The sequence below is a fragment of the Pomacea canaliculata genome, linkage group LG12 (genome assembly GCF_003073045.1).
Source record: "Pomacea canaliculata isolate SZHN2017 linkage group LG12, ASM307304v1, whole genome shotgun sequence".
Classification (NCBI taxonomy): Eukaryota; Metazoa; Mollusca; class Gastropoda; order Architaenioglossa; family Ampullariidae; genus Pomacea; species Pomacea canaliculata.
In genome coordinates, this window is record NC_037601.1 from 21,589,870 (window position 1) to 21,610,876 (window position 21,007).

Consider the following 21,007-nt stretch of genomic DNA (forward strand, 5'->3'; position numbering starts at 1 on the left):
CCAGCTTCCCAGCAGCCTTGCTGTCATGCATCACTATCGGTCGTGCAAAGTGAAAAAGTGGGGGACAACTGCTGGAAGTGGGAAAGAGAGACACCCTCCCGTCTGCTTGATTTCCAGTCCGCTTGGGAACTTGAAGTGAATACGAAGATCAAGAAGCTTCTAGGCCTTTCATAGGTCAGCAACATCTTCATGCAAGCGAACTCTAATGTTAAGGACAATTTATTGCATATGACCAAGGCCACTCATAATCACCCTACATTTTATTCCAAGAATACATGGGTCAACAAGTGGAACTGAGGGATTGATAGTGACAAAATATAGGGAGGAAAAAAGGCATCCGTTGTCTCTGTGCACTGCATCCCCATTCCGTTGTTATTCTTCTAGTTCGTACCAACAAATCCTACTTTCCCCTCAAGACACTTCATCAATGTGATGAACCAAGACCGTGATGATTATCAAAGAATATCTTTCAAAGTTCCCTTCACGAATCTGTCAAACTCCAGTCTCCTGCTTGAGGAACCAGTAACCGCCACGTGTAAACCTCTAACATGTATGTTCACAGTGTTGTGACTGCAGGATAGGACAATACAAAGACAGGACACTGACCTCGTCAGCAGTGGACACACGGGGCGACTGCTCGTTGCCTTAGCCTGACCGGAAGTTAAGATGAAATATGGTTGTATACAGAGTTCAGAGGAAGTTCACAAACGGAAATGCTTAATTCAAACTTTAGGGAGGGTGATTAGTTCTCAAACTACCCAGCATTGAATTTTATTGTGATTTTAGCATCTGTTTAAAGACGATGATAAAATAATTGATGTTTCAGTGTTGATTTTCTGTGTTTTAACAATGAAGCTGTTTGAGTGAAGCACGAGTTTGTTTAGTAACTAAAAATGCTCGGTCACGATGAAAGCTGTCGGCAAAAGTCGCATACAATGCTTATCGCTGAGCAAGAGATTGTTATGTAAGCTGTGAAGAGGATAATATATATAGTAGATAAAGAACAGGGTTTTAGCTGCATGCTCGAAAACGTTTGTTGTAAAGGACACACACACAACGGACAAAGTTGTTACTGACCCAGGTCACGTTGACTCAACATTCAGGTCACGGGAAGCGCCAGGGGAAATAACTCGGAGACTAATGACTACAGTGTACCTGTATACAATATCATAGTCAACATGATGAATCATGCTCACTTATTGTCACTAACAACCATTTGAAGCGACAGACAGGTGAAATATAAACTAAGTGTATACCTGATACAAGAACCCTTACGATGTTTTAAACACTATTTGCACAGTCACGGCAAGCTAGATGAGGTTTATCTGAGGCGTGGACATTGATAGTTCAAAAACTAACAAAGATATTTATCATAGAGTAATACAACACAAAGCAGCAATTAAAAAAAAAAAACAGAAAAGCACACGTAAAACAATTCTCGAGCCTTGAGAGCGAGAGAGAGAGAGAGGAAATTGGTAAAATAAATTGAAAATGAACAGAAACCTTCAAACAATATAAAATTTAATGAGCTTGTTTGTCTTCAATCACAATCATGATAAATAAAAGGAGAGCACACGTTAATAAATTTCTCAACAGCAGTAATATTGCAGCAACTAAATGCCTGGTGACAGAAACAGGAAAGTAGAAATGGATAGCTCCCACCCCCTCACCTTTCTATACAATCTCTTTTCATGTTTGCTAATATCTCAAACAATACACGATTAGTTTTTAAACGGGTTTCACAATCTTTTAACCCTGAAAATCGCCCCAGAGTATGAATGCTGCACACTTGACAAAAACCTCACATTGAATGTTATGTCTGGAGTTATAAAGTACATATGAACATCACACAGCATGCATATGTCTTGGCTGGTCGTTTGGCAATATGGAAAAAACCGGTATTCATTAGCAAGATATTTTTTTTAGCAAGCATTGCTACAATTCCACAACAAGGTACACTTTCGGCTTTTTTTCCCCCACTTTGGATGGCGCTTAAAAATAAATTCATCTTGCGAAAAGAAAGGGAACTGGTCAAAACTAAACAGCTGGATGTGGCCGGACATGGTGTACACTGTATACAATCACTGCAATGTCAGTTCCTCCAATCTTGCGACATACTTCCTGCTTTATTTACTGTCTGACTTGCATATCTCAAAATAGTGAAAATAATACTATCTATATGTTCATAGACCAGCTAATGTTTTAACACTTCTTCGATTTTATCTAACTTGACATGGAAAGTCTATTAAGTAGATCACAGCCTGAATCTTTGATAGGTTGCAATTAATCACAGAGGTCGTGTGGGGGAACAAGTATACCAGCATAACATTGTAATACAATAAAACAAACCAAAATATATCTAAAAGGAAACATACATTGATCAGAAAGTTAAACCTCGCAAGAAAGTCTGAACAATACCTTAATTATATTTCTTCATTAAAATCACAAGAAATAATACAAATATTGGTGTGGATTCCCTAGTCACAAATGTAAAGACATTGTTCAAAACTTGTTATATTAAACTTCGAATGCTTATATACAATTCTATTTCAGAAACACAAAAAATTCAGTGAAATAAATTAAAATGTCTAAAAACTGGTATCCTTGTAGCTTTCATTCGCATACATCTGTGGATTTCTTATTGTTACATTTTCACCTACTTCATGGAAAATCATTTATCTTTTCTTGGAATATATATATATGTAAAGATATAGAGAGAAAACTGTGCATATGCGCGCGCGTTTGACATGAGTTAAATAAACAATCAACTTAAAGCGCAATTAAGTAAACACACATTATTATTGAAATATATCAGTACATATAATTTATGAAAGCTTTGCAGCAATAAAGCTTTTTTTTTTAACACGTACCCTAATCTTGTAAACAAATGCGCATTTCCCCCCAGGTGTGTATTGAAGAGGTCGTGTACACAACACTGACTGTTGTTATTAACGGGCTTTTTTTCTTCTTCATCTTTTTACGCACAACACTAAGTGCAAGTCTGTACTAACCTCTTCGTGGTGCATAAACTTTTATAAGTGAAAGACCCAATTCAATCATCTCTTAGGAATCAACAAATACTGGCTCCCTTAGCATCACAGGTACAGTTCCATTCAACGTCACTCGTACAATATTGTACAGGTGAAAAGCACTATTTCAAGACAAAGAAACGAACGAACCTGAACTTTGGTCTAATGTAATAAATTATGTAATAATGTTACATATGGAAAGAGAGCAGAAAGCGCATTTCTTGTAACAGGTTTCCTGAGACTGAGGTGAGGGCTTTTCTTCAGCATGGATTGCACATAAAATCGACTTAATCCAGTGACACGAAAAGAAAATAATTGTCCAGAATTCATCGATCAAAATCGTTCATTAGCGTCTGGGTCCATGGAAGACCTGGTATCGGAGCCTTGTGTCCCTGTCTCGGTCCCATCCGAAGCAGGACTGCTATGATTGAGCAAGCTCCCCTTGCATCGCGCGCGGTGGCGGCTCAAGAGCGATGAGGATGCGAACCTTTTGGGACACGAGGGGCAGGAAAAGGGCTTTTCGCCAGTGTGACGCGAGCGCGTGTGGGTCAGCAGCGAAGACCTCAAGGTGAAGCCCGCCCCGCACTCGGCGCACGTGTAGGCCACCTGTCCAGTGTGCGTGTCTGGTGACGCGTCAGCTCGCGGCTTTCCAGAAACCGCTCCCCGCAGATGTTGCACTTGAGCGGCAGCGTGCCGGAGTGTGTGTGCATGTGGCGCAACAGGGAGGCGCGTGCCATGTACTCCTTGCCACAGATCTCGCACTTGAGGCTGGAAGACTCGCCGTCCTGGTGAGCGCAAACGTGGGCTTCGAACTCCTCCTCGCTCATGTCCATCGGAAGTTTGACCTTGCACACAGGACATTCGCGGCCCTCTCGCCCACTGGTCCCTTCGTCGCTGCTGCCGTTGCCGCCCTCGTAATCTGGGAAGAAGACATGAGGAGGAAAGGCAGGAAGCCCCCCGCGATGTCTCATCCCCCAGCCCATGAACCCCCGGCCTCTTCCTCGGAACGGGCCCAGCGGGTGGCCGCTGAGCTTCTGAAACTCCAAGAAGTGGTGACGGACGTGGTTGGCGAAGGCCCCAGGACACTTCAGCTTCTCCTCGCAGACGAAGCAGGGAAACGTTTGTACTTGTGGTGATATGCGCAGTGGACCTTCAGCTCCTCCATGTTATCGAAGCCCTGCCGGCAGTCCGGACAGTACCAGCGATTATCTCCTTCTTTCAACTTCGACACAAGAAATGCGAATATCTGCTTTTTACGCCCTCCTTTGAAAAGGCAATCTATTCCTCGAAATTCAGCCTCCTCTCCAGCTTCAGCCATGTTTTGTTCAGCTGTAGACGTTCTGGGGCCTTTGTTGTTCGTGCCAGGATTTACTTCGCCTGATGTCGTCTCACGGACATCGTCGGTGCAAAAGCTGGGACAATTTTTCTCGCCGGAGAATACTTCAGAATCATGTTTTCCCTGAGAACCATCATCACCTTCAGTGGACTGAGGAATGTTTGGTTCGCTGTACCATTCACAATGACCCTCGAGACATCCGTGGCAGCTACCGTGATGCGCTTTATGCATGTCAGTATGTCTCCCATAAAAAAATTGATGGTGACGTTTGTCATGATGATGATGGTGACGATGATGATGGAAGTTATAAGGGTCGCCGTGGTGATATGGCCCATGAAATCGGCCAAAAGGTGGCATAGGAAAATGGAGGTTAAAATGTGGTGGTTGGGGTGGTGGTGGCGGTGGTAGTGATGATACAGGAGGTGGTGGTGGCCCAAATGGAGGTCGATGTTGACCCCAGAAACTCATTCCACGACCCCATCGTCCTCTAGGACCCCAGTGAGCCCAGAAAGGGTCAAATCCTGCGCTGCAGGGAGGATGCAAACTCATGATTTTACACATTCTCCTCCATTTCCGATCCTGCCACTTGTGGGCAAATCTAGAATTTTCTTCTGAATGCTCTCCTCCTTCTTCTTCATCCCTCTCACAGCTCCTTGGGCTATTCGTCATCTCTTCATTATCTGTCTCCTCATCACTGATTTCAATGACGCTATCACCACCGGTTATTTCTCCTGACAATCTGGACGGTGAAGTCACTTCATCAACCACTATGCTTAATTCGGTGTCGCTGCTAGGTTGTTCTTCGGACGTTATAATGCTCATCTGAGTTTCAAGTGGCGGCCGAGAAGAAGTGATTTCTCGGCAAAGAGGCTGCATAGAAGTCGTCTGTTCAGAGGGCAGCTCCACAACAATCGGTTTGGTTGAGCCGACAACCTTTCTATTTGATTCTTGTACATCCCCATCTTCCTTCTCTTTCCCTGAAGCTTGTTTCTGGTCACCATGGATTTCCACGTTTTCCTGGGTATTCACTGCATGCAGAGAAGTCTCAGAATGTGGGTGGGCTGACTCAAAGTGCCTCTGCAGAGCATAATGATCATGAAACTGTTTTGTGCAGAGGGTGCATAGTACAGTCTGCCAACCTTTTATGTGCATGTGTTGCTTCAGACCTTTTTTCTGGCCAAACACCACTCCACAAACAGGGCAAGGATATGTCTTGTGCTTGGAAAAACAAGCCTTTCTGTGTTTCTTGAATTCATGTTTGGACCTTATCAGTTCACCACAACTACACTTGAATCTTAAGGAGTGATGAATTCGTGCATTCCAGATATCATGGGTGGGACTCTGGTTTCTGGATGGGAGCTCTTTCCCTGAGACATTAGACGCTGGAACTGATGGAGAACCTGTCCGCGTTACACGCATGCTATCAAACCTTGCTTCTATACCCTCCATGTCTTCAACAGGTGCTGTTGTTGCCTGACTCTGATGTCTCTGATGTCCAATGCTTGATGTGGAATTTTGTTCTTTGAAATCAGGGAGTTTGTTGCCATGGCAACCTTTTTTCAAAAGATTTTCTGACAGTAGCTCATGAGCAGAAAGAATAAGGTTAAGTGTGGTTTTGTGCAGATCTGAAGACTCTTTGTTTGATGCCACACTATCTGAGAACGGCAAACTTTCATGACATTCTTCTCTCATCCCAACAATTTGAAAAGAATCATGTTGATTTTGCTGCTGCTGACCAGATGAACCAATATATTCTAGCGGCTCTTTTTTGATCCGTATATGAACAGCAGGTTTCTCCAAAACTCCACTTTCTTTATGACTGACTGAAACATCAGTCTGGATGGGTATATGTGCGCCAATGTGCTCAACTGCCAAGGAATTTTGATCAGAAAAACCCACACTTGGAGCCTGGGCCAGACTTGCTGAGGCTAAATTTGTCTCCTCTTGAGTATGACATGGAGAAGAAATAATACTTTCCAAAGACTGTGCACCCACTTGGTTGGTAGATGATACACTTGTCTCATCTTGAGGTTGATCAGAAGAAGGAACAATTCTTCCCAGAGATGGTGCACCAACATGGTGGGGTACAGCATGATCGGTGTTCATATGATGATCAATACTAAAGAATCGTGGAAAGGTCATGTTACACACACAACAGCGCCATCCTTTGACCCCAACAACAGCCAACATCTCACCAATATCATCAATGCCTGCTCTGACATCCATCTTCAGTAAGACTTCCTATTTACTGTGGGAAGAAAAAATATTTTAAAATCATTCATCATACCATTTGAAAGCTATTAAAAATTATATCACATAAACAATTTTACTAAATTCCTGTGCAGTTACAGTTAGAACAAACAGGTATTTTTAATTCTAGCTAGCACATTATGGACATGAGTCATTTCTAGTTGTTGTCTCTCTGTACAGTAGAGTTATTATATGCTTTCATCTTTTGGAAACACCTACTGTAATCTGTGTCCCCTGAATCTTACTATCTCCACCTTCTCTAATAATGTTCCTGACAATCGTTACTGTGCATGTGTGTTTGTATGTTTGTCTGATTGTGTTTTGTACTTCTCTTTGCTGCCTAATGCCTTTTACATCTTATAAAGCACAATGAACTTGCCTCCAAGTGGGGAAATGTGCTATATAATATAAATACCATTGTTATAATTATCATCTTATAACCAATATTACAAAAATAAAACACAAAATGTAGAAAGCTCCTTAGATGATAAAAGCAATATGGTTTACATCTGCATCTAACTTCAGTTAATTCTATCTTGATATATATCAGAACTTTACATATATGTTGTTAACTAAATGTACATGTATCTAAGTTTATGGTCCTTCAATATTGAATCGTCCGTTTTATATTTGTTTAAGTAAGACTTGGTAAACTGGCACCCAATAATGAAAAAAAAAAATGTGATGCCAAAAAAATGCAGTTAATGGTACTGTCCTGCACCACATGTCTACTATAAGTGACTAGCTCATGTCACATGATTTTTACCTACTGTACCACAATACATTTACGTACGACGTTATTTACACATTGGTCAAGAATGATATATATCTGTGATCAAACATGTTTGTTTCACATACCTCAAAGTGAAATAGTTTGACTGACGATGAGTGTAACCAGCCGTAAACTCATGTGGGATCGTCTGTCCAATTTGTACCTGCGTGTGTGTGCGCAGGCACCTTGTCGATCGTGCTTACCCATGGAGGTTTGAGAAGTCCAACCATTTGAGAATCTAACAATATGCGGTTCCTATTGTAGTTTTGCGACTTGCAATATTTTACAACCTAACGAAATACAAATACAGTAACATAAAATGCATTTAATACGGACTGCACGTTTTTGAACATATGAAATGTGTCACATATTATGTACAGTTTACAGTATATAAAGCTTTTTCTCTCTCGTATTTCGTGTAAGAATGTTAATTCGGTCAATTTGTTGTTAACACACAGTGTTCCACCAAATGCACATATTTACTTTATTTATATGAAGCTCTTGATTGATGAAAGTAGACAAAAGAATAATGCTTTTTTTTGTAAGCATTAAACAGATGACGATTGAGGAGATTTGTGCACACGTAGATTACAGTTGAGGTCATTGTAGCGCCTGTTTTATGTGGGGTTTTGGTGTTTTTTTGGCGTAGTTGTCGATAAAACTTTTCTTAAAGATATTATAGATGTATCAGCGTAGCTGCAGTCTTGAAGCCTTTGCAGAGAAGAGACGTTTGCAAAAGGAAGTGCAAGGAACAAATTGTTGAAGCCATAACGGTTATTTGTCCACTTTAAGTCATTGTGTAGACTATCGATTTATCTATTTAGTGTTCGCCACAGAACACACAATGGAGTTTTTTACGTGTAGATTTGAACTATACCAATCACTAACTTGGTTTGGTAAAGATTTCATCTAGCAACGCAATAATCCAAGTCTTCGGTTAACTAATGAAAAAGCCGCAGGATTTTAATATTTCCTTTGTTTTTCTGTTTATCAAGCACAGTGAGCCTGGCTTTGGCTGGGGTGCCGCGCTGCACAAGCTGATTATTGTTAGTAGGATACAGAAATAGAAAATCAAACAATAAACATAGCTATATTGGTTTGTGCGGACAACACACACATTGAAAGAATAAGTCATAATTTATTAGCAGTGTTTTTATACAAAAATAGACTACATTTAATGAAACCAGATTTGTTAAATGAAAATTTCTTAGTAATGAGTCGCAATAAATGTGCCTCTGCTGCTTATCATTGTACCAGTTTATTTAAGTTATTCATATAAACAACCTCATTGCATATATTGAAGTAGAACATCTGTTTAACTACACACCTACACCTCCAAAAAAAAAAAACCACTACCATATTAAATTAGAATCCCATCTAAAGAACTGACAAGAAGTATTGCAATATCTTCAATTTGACACATGCACTATTGATAAGGATTCATCATGTTTATTACATGAAATTACAATTTTTTTTTCTGTAGATTAAGTCAAACCTACAGAAAGACCATCACAAAAAGGAACTGAACATACTTTACTGGGCTTTTTCCTCCATGAATAAAATGTTAAATGATTTCCCTTCGTGATCTCATTCTGCTGGCTGGTAATCAGACTTGCCAGTTATAATATTTTTTTAATTACATGAATTAAATTTTGTGCAACACAGGATACGATACAACACTGCATGACTGTTCTATTTGCTTCGTTAGTACCCATGCAGGAGACCTTCTAATTAGTACTTGCCAACTATTTTAGCAAACTATGCTTTTAAATCTTTCAACTGCTTTTTGGATCGAAGGATTGAAGCTGTATGAAGTGTGTATATATATGCAAAGGCACTTGCACTTATCCCTTCCCCAACACACATAGGGAATATGTACAGTTTTGCCACACCAAGCTACATATTTACCACTAGCACAATGCATTAAGTTTTCATAACAGCTGTTGCATGATAATTTGTAATTAATAGATGGTGACCTTTAAGAAAAGTCAAATCAGGAATGAAGCTTCCTAGCAGCATATTTAACACCATAAATTTACACACACACCCACTTATACAGTTGATAAATATCATTTAGAAACCAAAACCAAAAAATGCTAGCAATATCGACCCATATATAAAATGAAATTATGTTCAAATTGAAATTGAATATTCACATGAAAAGTTTTCAAAAATACATGCTTGAAGATGTGAATAAATAAGGAAAACAAAAACTAAAATATTCAACCAACAAAAAAAAGCATTCATGACAAAAAAAGGAAAATCTTATAAGAGAATTTACTTTTTATGATGATAGTTTGTTATCACAGATTCTCTATGTATCTAACCCCTGACTAGAGTCAGCAACAGCTTAGCCAAGCATATTAACTCATGGCCAGAGGTAAATACTGGTATTTGAAGAAAAATACCTACAACATTCAAATTTCCTCTACCACCACCATTTTTTTTTTTTTTTTTGCAGAGTTGCTCAAAATAGAACAATTTCAAAATTAATGGCAGTACACAGAAATTGGTAGCAATGAAAAAGATATTGAGTAATAACATACAAGTATCTAAAAACAGTTCTGATATAGTGTGTAACATCTGGTCACTGCCAGCTGATGCCTTGCATTTAGTCTTATATAGTTAATGCCTCAAGTGCAGTTTGTTAAAAGCTGAAGTGTGGGCATACTTCAATAAAGTCAAGATTATTTATAAGTGACAGAGTTTATTTTATTACATCTAATACTGTTTTCAAAATCTGAGAATTAACACTGCTCTGTTTCCAACATCAGAATGTCAGAATTCTCAGCTGGGTTTTAAAAAGTGGCCAGAACCTCACTTGTTGCAACATTAAAACATGCTCCCATTTAACCTGCCTACATAAGTCATGTGTACTCAACATATTTAACCTACCTACGTCATGCCTACTCAACATATATCCTGCTTCAAAGCTTTCTCACAAGCCTGAAACCTAAGGAACATGAATGGTATCTACTTTTAAATTATGTTCGATCCACTTGCCTTTACAAAATTAAAAAAAACTTTTGTATTATTAAGTTTTTTATTTCAAAGTTCCTTTTCTCAGGATCTATTTGAAGTAGAAGAGCTGACAGAAATTAACAGGATACTTGAGATAGCCTTGAATCTGAAAAACATTTTAATCTGAAAAAATTTATGTACAACAGAAAGACCTTATAGTAGGTGCAGCACTATTTCATAGCTCATTCAAAATTCTCTCACACACAAACATGCATGCACATACCAAACAAGTTTTATGCATGTGTATAAGTATATGTTAATTCATATGTACAGGCACATGGGCTCATACATGCATATGTGTATATATAATGTCATACGTATTTGTGCCTGCATAATACCAAATGTATGCTGATGCCAAGTTATAAAATGAAAAATTACCACTTTTTCTTCCACTTCAGCACATACCCGAGAGAGATAAGGTAAAATATTTGTGATCTAATTACTTTACATTCGGAACAAAATACTTCGAACACAGCAGCACCAGCCTTTCAACCCTTCCTTCTCTTTGATCCATTTTTGAAAAGAAACAACAATTTGCCCACAACAGCATATGGTCCCTAAGGAACTGCCTTCCATTTTTGCATTGGCAGAGATTTCAGGAAATTTAAAACATTTCAACAACTTGAAATGTCAATCTTTCATGAAACTGATCATATTCTGGAATAATGCTTTTTAGCATTTTCACTCGATTGATTTTCACTTCTTGGTTTACCATCCACCCTCTTAACTGACTTCATTTTCCTCTAAGCTATTCAGGCTGTCCTTTAACACACTGATTTCCAATTTTTGTGTTTCATTTGCTTCACCATTTACATATTCCTTCTTAAATTCCTCTTCCTGTCACCAGCAGCATCACCTTTACCCCTTTTCTGAGAAGGTGGAACATCCGGGTCATCAAAAACTAGCTGAAGTGCTTGTTCTTGAGGTTGAAGATCCAGCTCTTGAAAATCTTCATCCTGCTTAACACTATAATCAGTAGTGTAGTCATCTTCAATAAAAGCTTCCCCAGTGGCAGCATCTAAAAAATAATGAAGTTATCAGTAATGAAAAGTACTTTAAATATACAATGGGATAAACAGCTACAGTTGTTAAACCACTTAGCATTAACCTAGGGTTTAGAACTCTATGTAAAAACAGTTAAACCCATGATGCTCACTTCGGGCCACCTGATTTTACCCCACATAAAATGCTAAGCCTGAGTTATCATCGTATCTTGGGATTGATACCAAGGAAGTTAGCTCATCTGAACGTTAAGTTTTTGTTGTATTCTTGAGAGGCCAGGTGAGTATGTGTGACTAAGAACCAACATACAAAAGTATGGTAGTGGTGGTAGTGCTTGTAGCTACTGTTTTAAGCATTTGTATGTGTGCAAATGCAAGTGTTTGTCTGTGTTCAATTTTCCCCATGCTGATTTTTCTAACCCTTAAACAATACCTGATGATGGATCATTATCTGATGACAGGAATTCATCCAAAGCTTTGTTGCTTTCATCAATGTGAATCTCACTCAGGCTGCTCACTTTGGGAAATTCTGTGCCACTAGGTAAACCTTGGAATCAACAGAACAGTGAATGAAATCTTGGTCATTTTAATACTTCCTATGTGGCAGATCCACATCTTTCTTCCTTTCCTTAACTTTTTAACATCCCGAGAAAAGTGTAATCAGACTTACGTTCTACATGGCCATGAGCACGATAGAAATCCATATCATGAATAAAGGCATTTTGGAATACTTCCTGTCGTTCATGCAAGACATGGGATCTGTGGACTTCCTTTTCTTTGGCTTTTTCCCTTAACATAGCCCACAGCTTGCCTGCAAAGTCAAAGTGCATGAAGTAGGTATCGCATATACTAAGTTGGAACAACTGCTTGCATATTCAACATGTCTTGACTAGTGATGTTCATTAAGATTTCTGTGATGGTTTTTGTAGCCTTCAGTGGTTCTCTCAAAGCAGACAAGATATCCTCAAGCTGCTATAAATGTGCTCTATATTCATATTTTGAATATTTTTCCTTCAAAATTAAGAACATTGTTATTATAATCAGGAGAACCTATGACACTTTGTGAAGTGCATTTGAAGCAAACTCATAAGGATGTGACTCTTGAGTTAATCAATATGTCCATGTTCATGTATGTTGTACTTGTTTGTACTCGATTGTGACATCTACATCACATGGCCTCTTTCCCCACTGCTGCTGATCTCTTTTGAAGCAAATATTATTTTTATTATAATAATTTGCACACCTTTCACAGCAAGACACTCAGACTCCTTGGCTTTGCGGTAAGCGCCGAGCTGGGCCAAGTGTGATGCTTTCTCTTTCTCCATTGTCTGCTCTTCGCAGACATTCTCTAACTGATCTAGCTCTTCCTCCACTGCTTCAAAATCCTGCTGCAAGGATTCTGTGCAAGATAAGAAAATGTTAAAAACATAAACATATTTGACAAATGAGTTATTAATGGTTATTATTATTATTATTATCATCAATCTCATCACCACCAGCATCATTTTAATTCAGATGAATGCAAACATGCCTTTTTAATTTTTTTTAAAGAAGACTAGAATATACACACTATATAGACTTCCTCTCTCTCATGCACACTCGTTTCATTCACTTAAGAATGCACAAACATGTTCAAAGACACACAAGCATGAATGCACACACACACACACACGCGCACTCACACAGATGAAGCTTTAGTACCAATAACAGAGGTCAGGCTATTCAAGGTGACAACTAAGGCTGACAAGCCTGCAGCCTCTTGCTCAAGGTGACATAGCAATTCCCATCGTTTCTCACATTTGTTGAACAGTGTGCTGATCATGCTGTCAACTTTCTAAACAAAAGATATTAATGCCTATTACTTATGTTCTTGTACATCTTATGTGTTTCATGTAAACTCTTTTTAATCTGATTTTTTAGAATCTGCTAAGAACAAAATGCCTTGTTAAGGATGTTATGTTTATTACAATTATTTTAAAAAATTAGCTTCAAATACTTGTAAATAGGAAAAAAAAATCTAATCCACATATAATTTTACATTCTGACAAAAGGCTTCACAAACATGAATAAAATGGTAGCAAAATAATAACAAATATCATACAATAAGCTTATTAACATCAGTTGTCATAGGTATCAGTGCTGAATAAATGAATAAAAGAATGACTTTATTAAAAGAATGTAACAGAAAAAAGGACATTTGGGGTTTTGCTTGAGTCTTTTCCTTTTTCCACATGTGAACAAACTATTTATCTCCTTTGTGCAAAAGATGCTTCATACTGGCAACTCCCTTCTTTCTAGATTCTGTCCCTTTTCACAATGCTTCTCAATAAAGTTTTCATTTGCAAATAATGTATCAGTGGCTTTCTCTATAAAGACAAAAATCAAAGCAAACAGTTTACAAGCACAAACAAACACAAAACAAGCACAAACCTCAGCTTGTTTTGCTGATTCTGTTGTATAGTTCTGAATATCTGCCCAGTCCTTCTGATACCTATTAGACAATGTTTTCAAACTCATAACAGTAAATACGTAAGCTTCTAAAGGGAACTATCATTTATACCTGTAAAACCAAATAATGATAGTTAACTATCAAACATTTAATTATTTTTCTGTAAATACAAAAAGTCATTCTCATATTTACATGTAATATTTGTAATTATTAAGTTTACCTGTATAGAAGGTCAGCTCCAGCATCAAGACTGATGCCTTCCTCTCTAAGATGCTTAAGTCGTTCATGGCGTGGAGTTGAGTCCAGCGATGTCAGGCTCGCAGACTGGAAAGAATATCATGGAAATTTCATAATGTTGAATGAATCCAAGTGTCTAAGTGTTAATATTTACTTTATCTGATCAAGTTCTTTCTAAAGAGTGACAGAAGGCTATTGAAACATAAACATGTAACATTATCTACTGTAACTTTTGAAAACTGATTCTGCTTATTGTTACTAACTGGAAGGGGTTCCAAAGACATACTATAATTTAATATATATATATCTTGAAAATTTCGTGTTCATGTACTATTTTTAAACTCTTTTATTCTAGGTGTGTGGGGGGGGGGGGTGGTAGAAACATAGTGTCAAACCAGAAAGGAAAACTTATTGTCACAAAAAACTTGCTGGCATAATTGAGAATTGTTGCCTCATCATTCTAGACTGTATCACAAAACCTTCGAATGGACACATGAACTTGTTCGTGTACTCCACTTATCCCCATCCACGTCCCAGACCCCAATAGTTTCCTTGACGTTTGCCTTTGTATATATATATAACACAATGTCACAGATTTTAAAAAGCTGTCTGACTGAAATAAAAAGACGAAGAAACAGGCGATGTGTGGTATCTGCATAAGTCTGTGCCTGAAACAAAAATTTTAGCTAAAATTGAATCCTACTGTAACGTTAACATTGCCTTCAACATAGGCCTTACCCATCTACGATATCTTGCTGAACAGTTTGAAAAGTTCCTTTCAAGCTCTTAAATACACTCATGGTCACATCCGAAGTTTTGAAACAATTAAAAAACTCTATAAACTAGTTCAACAAAGTACAGCCGACATGCTGAACGTTATCACATGATGCTCATGTGATGTTTACTTCCGGTGCATTTGGGTGCTTCTTTTTCTTTCTCCTTGTCTCCCCTAAAGCGAAGAAAATGTTTGAACTTTATATACAATGATCCCCATCCTACGTATTCTCGAAACTAAAATACCCTTTCTCTCTAGTTGTAAAATTAAAGACAAATGTGTTCAGTCACTAAACGTGTCCGAGAATGAGTGCACACAGGTGTCAATCAGCAACTGATTTTAAAATTGTATGAAGTGTCGAATATTGGCTGAAGTATGACTGGATGAACACAATCTAATGATGATTATGTGCTATATGATATTACGAAAGTGAAAAGTTTTTGTTGTTGTTATGGGTTAGTTTAGGGATTTTTTGGGGAGGAGGGTAGGGGTTGCAACAGTCAACACGTTTCGTTTTTCCATGAAATATAAGGGAAATAATTTCCGAATATGTTGAGACATAGTGGTTAATTCCCTTTATTTAATGTCACTCCTTTTCCTGGGCCATGCGTTTTGTCTCTTCCCGCCCCCCTTTTTCACATTTTTGCCTTTTTTATATCATTTTATTCAAATAAATTACTCTCCATCATCCTCCGGTGGTTCAGCCTTTACTTACCTTGAATTCTCACCTACAACACAAACTTCGTCTTTCGAACGACCAGCTCGCGGTGCTTTTACAGGTGATTCAGCTTAAAACTCACAGCAACCAATTCACTTTTTTCAACTTTATATTGTAAGTTTTCATTTTAAGTAATTTCAACACTCATCATCATTAGAAATTTTATTTTACGAGTCAATGGCATTAATCAGCAATTGACTTTTATACTTGTGAAATAAAGCGTAGTGAAGAAATCTTTTGATCAGGTTGCTCACATGGTGAAGCCGGATACCCTCCAGTCATTACCTGCCTATGGCAACCATGCATTTCAGACGAAGATTAACGGTGAAACTAAAGTGATGGGTAAATACACGATTGTGAAATATAAATGCGGTAGGATCTTTGCTTTAGTTCCTTTCTTTTTCATTCTGTCTTTTTCTCTTCTGTGTGGCACTATTGACCTTAAATAAACTTAAAGAATAAATCAATCAATACATCAATCAACCAATCATTCATTCATTCAAATATGTACAAAGATATCATGTGTTTTGTATAAATACAGTCTGAGAGGGTTTTTTTGTTGATGTGTCTTCCGTTCGCCAGGCATTCAGTGGTGACCTGCAGTGACCCTCTGGATTCTCCTCCTCTTCTGATTCTGCAATGTCAGCATTTTTACCTGGTTCTTCTACTTCCTCAATTCTTTCCTTGTCAACTACCTTCTTCCTGCTGCAGAGTTTCTTATACAGCAAATACAGACCAGCGACTAAACACAATGGGACTGGCGTGAGGATAGCTGAAGCCAAAGATGCAGCTGATATCACATCACACTCAGGAGCCGGAAGTGCATACACAAGCAGGACGTACACGATGGCGGTGTTCTGCAGGCCAGTTTCTGTGGCCAGTGCCCAGAGGCGGTCGAACGGCTGACGTAGCACTAAGCCGCTGACACCTCCAAGAAAGTACCCAAAGTAAGGCAGCAGACACCCGATCAGGAGAGATTTTCCAGAGAAGAGACGGAAAATGTCTAGATTGGCATAGATGCCAAAGGTCACTAGATACACAGTTGTCAGCAATGGAGACAGCTTCAGTCCCTTTAAAATCACCTGCAACAGAAAAAAAGAACGAGATTTTTGTTACTGCGGGTTTTATCGCCGTTAAAAATCTATAGGAATAGGCAAAAACATTTTTTTCTGAAATATATTCTTTTGATTTTCACAACTTTTATTAGGGTAGGCTCGTTCAAATTTCACTTGAATCTTTAAATCCATTTGTACTCAGACGCACGCACGCGCGCGCGTACAGAAGAGCAATGTTACCATGATTTCTGCGAAGCTTACCTGGGAAAACATGGGGAATCTGTTTCTGACGATAAAACCGAGGAAGAGCGGGGCGATGAGGAGGACGATAAGGATGATCACAACGCGATCAAAGGTACCTCCAGCAAAGTCTCATCATCACGGAACGTGGCGCCCACCGTGAACAACCACAGCGGGATCAGTGCTGCGGAAAGACAAACCAAAAAGTCTCACAATCACTCCTCGCACTACTTCGTCATGGTTACTTGAACTACTTCATAAAATACACATTCCAGAAATGGCAGTTTTGTGTTGTGTACTTTTATTCGTGCATGAATGGTGGTGGGTGGATGCACGAAGACAAGGAGGCAAAGCAGATGCAACTGACCGCTGGCAGCGATGGAACTGATGGTCGTCATAGTGACAGACAGTGGCATGTCGATGTCCAGAAGAGAGCAGAAGATGATACTGAGGGCTCCAGTAGGACAGATCCCACAGACAAAGACACCTAACGACACGGCTGGGTCAGCAAGGTTCACCGTCCTGGCCAATGCGAAGGCTACCTGAAAGGACCACATCAACATGGCTATGGTCATCTATTTTGCGGACCAGATGCAAGCAAACCTGCTTCCACAGAGAACCGATCTCACGTGTTCAGCCTCTCCTTTCTACCATCACTGTTCAGTTGCAGGCACCGCTCAGTGATGAAGAGAAGCAAAGCATATAATTCTTATTAGAAAAAGGTAAAAAGAAAATAATGATAATCGTGTTTTTGCTTTGAGAAAGTCCTCGGTGTCCGGCAGCAAACACAATAGGACAGGCATTTCATACAAGCGTTACAGTGAGATGGCGCCACTTACCACCGGCATGATGATGTTTTGACAGACGAAGCTGATGACCGGTACAAGAGGTCGTTGCAGAACACTTTTCACCAGTACCAGGTCAGCCTGCAGGCCAATAGCCCACGGTGGAGACGATGAGAAGGGCAGAGAGAACGGCGCGAAACACGCTGTCCGTGCTTCTGGCCGGACGAGTGGACCTCACCACCACCTGCATCAACATGCGCTCTGTGTCATCTCTTTCCCGCGCCGGGAAGCTGCTCTCCCCTGAGCAAGCCAGTCGCCTCCCGCAGCTGTCCCTGGATCGCCACCGACTTCCTTTCCTTCTCTTGAGTGTCGTCTTCGCTGGACACCCAAGGTAGCTCCAGAAAGTCGGTAGCTCCACGCTTTTGTCGACATCTCGTCTGCCCATGACAAGCAGTCGGGTTCTTCCCAGGAAACTCGGATGCAACGGGAAGCTAAAGACCCCTTCGACCCTCGGAAGCAGTTGTGCCAGATATTTTGGGGTCAAAAGAGAATGCGAGGCTGAGAAATCGAAACTTCTCGGGTAGGTTGAATTTATACACGATATGTTGTAGGTATGCAGTCCTTGTATTTTCGCCACAGCAAGGGTCACCAGTTCTTATCACTAAAGAGTAAGTTATTTTAGGATGTACGCAGTACAGAGTGAAGTTAACATGAACCAACGTAGTTTTTGTCACCAACAAATTTAAGCCCTCGGAATCTACCCCAAAAAGTTCAAGTTCCTTGGTCAAGTTTCCAGCTGATGTCACAGGTGGGAGAAACACAACAGCAACATAAATGGCGCAGCCAATGGAACTGAACATTGTGAGCAGACGACTTTTAAAACACGCCACCTTTATTCGTCCAGTTCTTTTCAGTCTGTACTACACACAGCTAGTGACGGCAAAATACACCTTCTCTTGCTTTATCGACGTTTGCTTAAAATAACCGTTGCTGTTGACGATGAACTTAACCTCGGTTCGCTGGCCCTGGCCAAAAATAAAAATTGAAACAAAATTTGCTTCCGTTGTTCGATACACAAATATATTTAATTAACTTCCGGTACTCAAGTAATCCCGATACTTTTAGAAGTATACATACATTTCCAATGTCAACATCGTCGTGGAAACAAGCTATATGTGGAATTATTTACCTGTGAAGAGCAGGTCGATCTGTCGTCCTGTCAACGCCGTCTCGGTGTCTCAAACCTGACGAGGGAAGAAGGAAGGAAGGGAGGGAAAGTTGGCACACCAAGTCTACTGCAAGGCTCGAGCCCGCCAGTCAAGTTACCTGATGTGACCTCAAAGCTCCATTCAGCTGGATAAGCCAGCGACCCACCCAGCCAACCAGCTGCTCCATCCTGGCAATAAAGCCTTCACATAAAATGGCGGACGCCACCTCGCCTCGGCACACAAGCACGTTTGTTTTCGGTGTCAAGCTTTGCCTCACGCGCTGCGCTTCTCCGATCAACAAACAAAACGAAGCACACGTGCGTGACTAAGGACCGAGAGCTGCACACTCAGCAGTCATCGCGATTTATTCTGGTGGTAGGGGATTACAGCTTCTTTCATCTTGGAAACACATTCGTAGGATCTGTCTGTTGACGAACCATTTTATTTGTCATCCCTTCAGGTCGCAGTTAATGGAGCAGATCGTTGATTGCCCTAGCGTGCTACTCCAGTCTATTTTTAGCTTCCACTACCGTATCAACCTACACAGGAATGCCATGCCTGATGGGATATCTGTTGAAGGTCTGCCTGAATGCAGTTTTGCTTTTGTTTGTTTGGGAAACAAAGTGAATCACTCATCCTTCCCTCCTTTTGCGATCTTATCCGTATGCAGCCATATTACAAACATCACTATACAGAAAAAAGTCAGATCTCTGACATCTCAAATGTACGAATGTCAAGCATACAATGGGTAGGCTCATACCCAGTGGCTAAATACGCTTACAGGTACCCGTGACATCACGGTTGTAATCGATTTGTGCGCATAGTGATGTTTCTCCAGAATGGAATGCAGTCAATCCCTCAGGGAAACCTCATTTTCATTGAATAGACCGACCAGTTGAAACAAAATCAAGTTGTATAAAAAAGGAAAATAGTTGACTCGATCCAAGGCTATATACGGATGGCAGTGTAAAAAAAAAAATATGGTGAGAAAAGAGTGAGGAACATGACAATGAAGAATGAATATTTATACCACCTTTCTTTTTGTGTGTGTGTGTTGTTTTTGTGTTGTTGTTGTTTTTTTTTGTTTTTTTTTTTTTTTTTTTTTTTTTGGTCGAGATCATTTTGGGTTTTAATGATGGAAGTGTAGTATAGTTATTGAGTGTTTTATTCCTCTCCGTTCTTTCACTTTTAAATAAACTGATGTCTGTGAGCTTGCTGGTGTGGGTGTGCGTGTGCATATATGCTTCAGTTAGAAATGTCTCAAAAACAATTTAAGCGTAGCAGTTGCTCTGAACACGCTGATTACTCTAATTACCCCTTTAACAAAGTGCTATGCCAGCCTGTAATATCAAAGCATGCCATGCCAGCTGTGAGTTCGCATGCACCACGATATGCCATGAAACGAGTTCAGTATCACTACTCCTGGCTTGCCTGTTCTCACACAAAACGGACTAAACAAATACCTCCAGGGTTATCAAACGCCCACGTCTGACCACAGAATGACACGAAACTCGTGTCAAGTTTGTTTGTCTCTTTGCTCTACATTTTGTTTCTCCTCCATCTCTTCACAGAACAATGCCAAACATTTAATTCTTGAACTCCTAGGTGGATCTAGTAGGGAAATGCGAAATTTGACAGCCAGAAAACAAAATATATTTAATGTCACATTTACGCACTATTTTAGAAGTGAACTCCATTCTTCCCCGGGTGACCTTTTGCGCATGCTCAATTACGGCCTGTGATGGCGAAATACGTGTATGATTGTTGACAAGTTGCATCCCATATGCCATCATTATTTAGAGCCTATCTGAATGTCATTTTTAACTCATCCTGTTGTTCTCACATCGACTGTTTTTATCAGAGGTCTAGCTGAAGACTAACATTGCTGGTGCCTGGTCCCCTGCCGACTCCTTCCTTTCTGACTGTTGGAAAGTGCAGCTCCTCGGCGCCAGGTTTGTGTTCAACAAACGGTGGAAACCCCACGCGTCACGCCAGGGTGAGGAGTTAAAGGGCACGGCACGCGAACACCTCGGCTGCGGAGAGTGAGCAGACAACCACTGCTGTCATGGACACTGGATCGGAGATGAATGACAGAACGCATTAAGTTAACAATCTAGGTTTTTTTTTTTTA

At 39.8% G+C, this 21,007-nt stretch overlaps 3 protein-coding genes across 3 annotated transcripts; all 3 read right to left on the reverse strand.

The window, feature by feature from the left end:
* Nucleotides 1–2,194: 2,194 nt before the first annotated feature.
* On the reverse strand, nt 2,195–4,155 carry LOC112577268 (zinc finger protein 90-like). The gene is given in 2 exon segments (XM_025260321.1): nt 2,195–3,652; nt 3,655–4,155. Coding segments are annotated over 2 exon segments (648 nt in total). The 5' UTR covers nt 4,013–4,155; the 3' UTR covers nt 2,195–3,362.
* Nucleotides 4,079–7,596, reverse strand: LOC112577250. The gene is made up of 2 exons (XM_025260294.1): nt 7,474–7,596; nt 4,079–6,613 (listed from the first exon to the last, which is right to left on the reverse strand). The coding sequence occupies exon 2, from the start codon at nt 6,589–6,591 to the stop codon at nt 4,117–4,119; it is 2,475 nt and encodes an 824-aa protein (XP_025116079.1). The 5' UTR covers nt 6,592–6,613; nt 7,474–7,596; the 3' UTR covers nt 4,079–4,116.
* Nucleotides 7,597–8,506: 910 nt separating this feature from the next.
* Nucleotides 8,507–15,013, reverse strand: LOC112577267. The gene is made up of 8 exons (XM_025260320.1): nt 14,834–15,013; nt 14,079–14,182; nt 13,840–13,900; nt 13,111–13,243; nt 12,653–12,808; nt 12,080–12,220; nt 11,843–11,956; nt 8,507–11,426 (listed from the first exon to the last, which is right to left on the reverse strand). Exons 4-8 carry the CDS (start codon nt 13,229–13,231, stop codon nt 11,218–11,220), a joined length of 741 nt encoding a protein of 246 aa, XP_025116105.1. The 5' UTR covers nt 13,232–13,243; nt 13,840–13,900; nt 14,079–14,182; nt 14,834–15,013; the 3' UTR covers nt 8,507–11,217.
* Nucleotides 15,014–21,007: the final 5,994 nt, after the last annotated feature.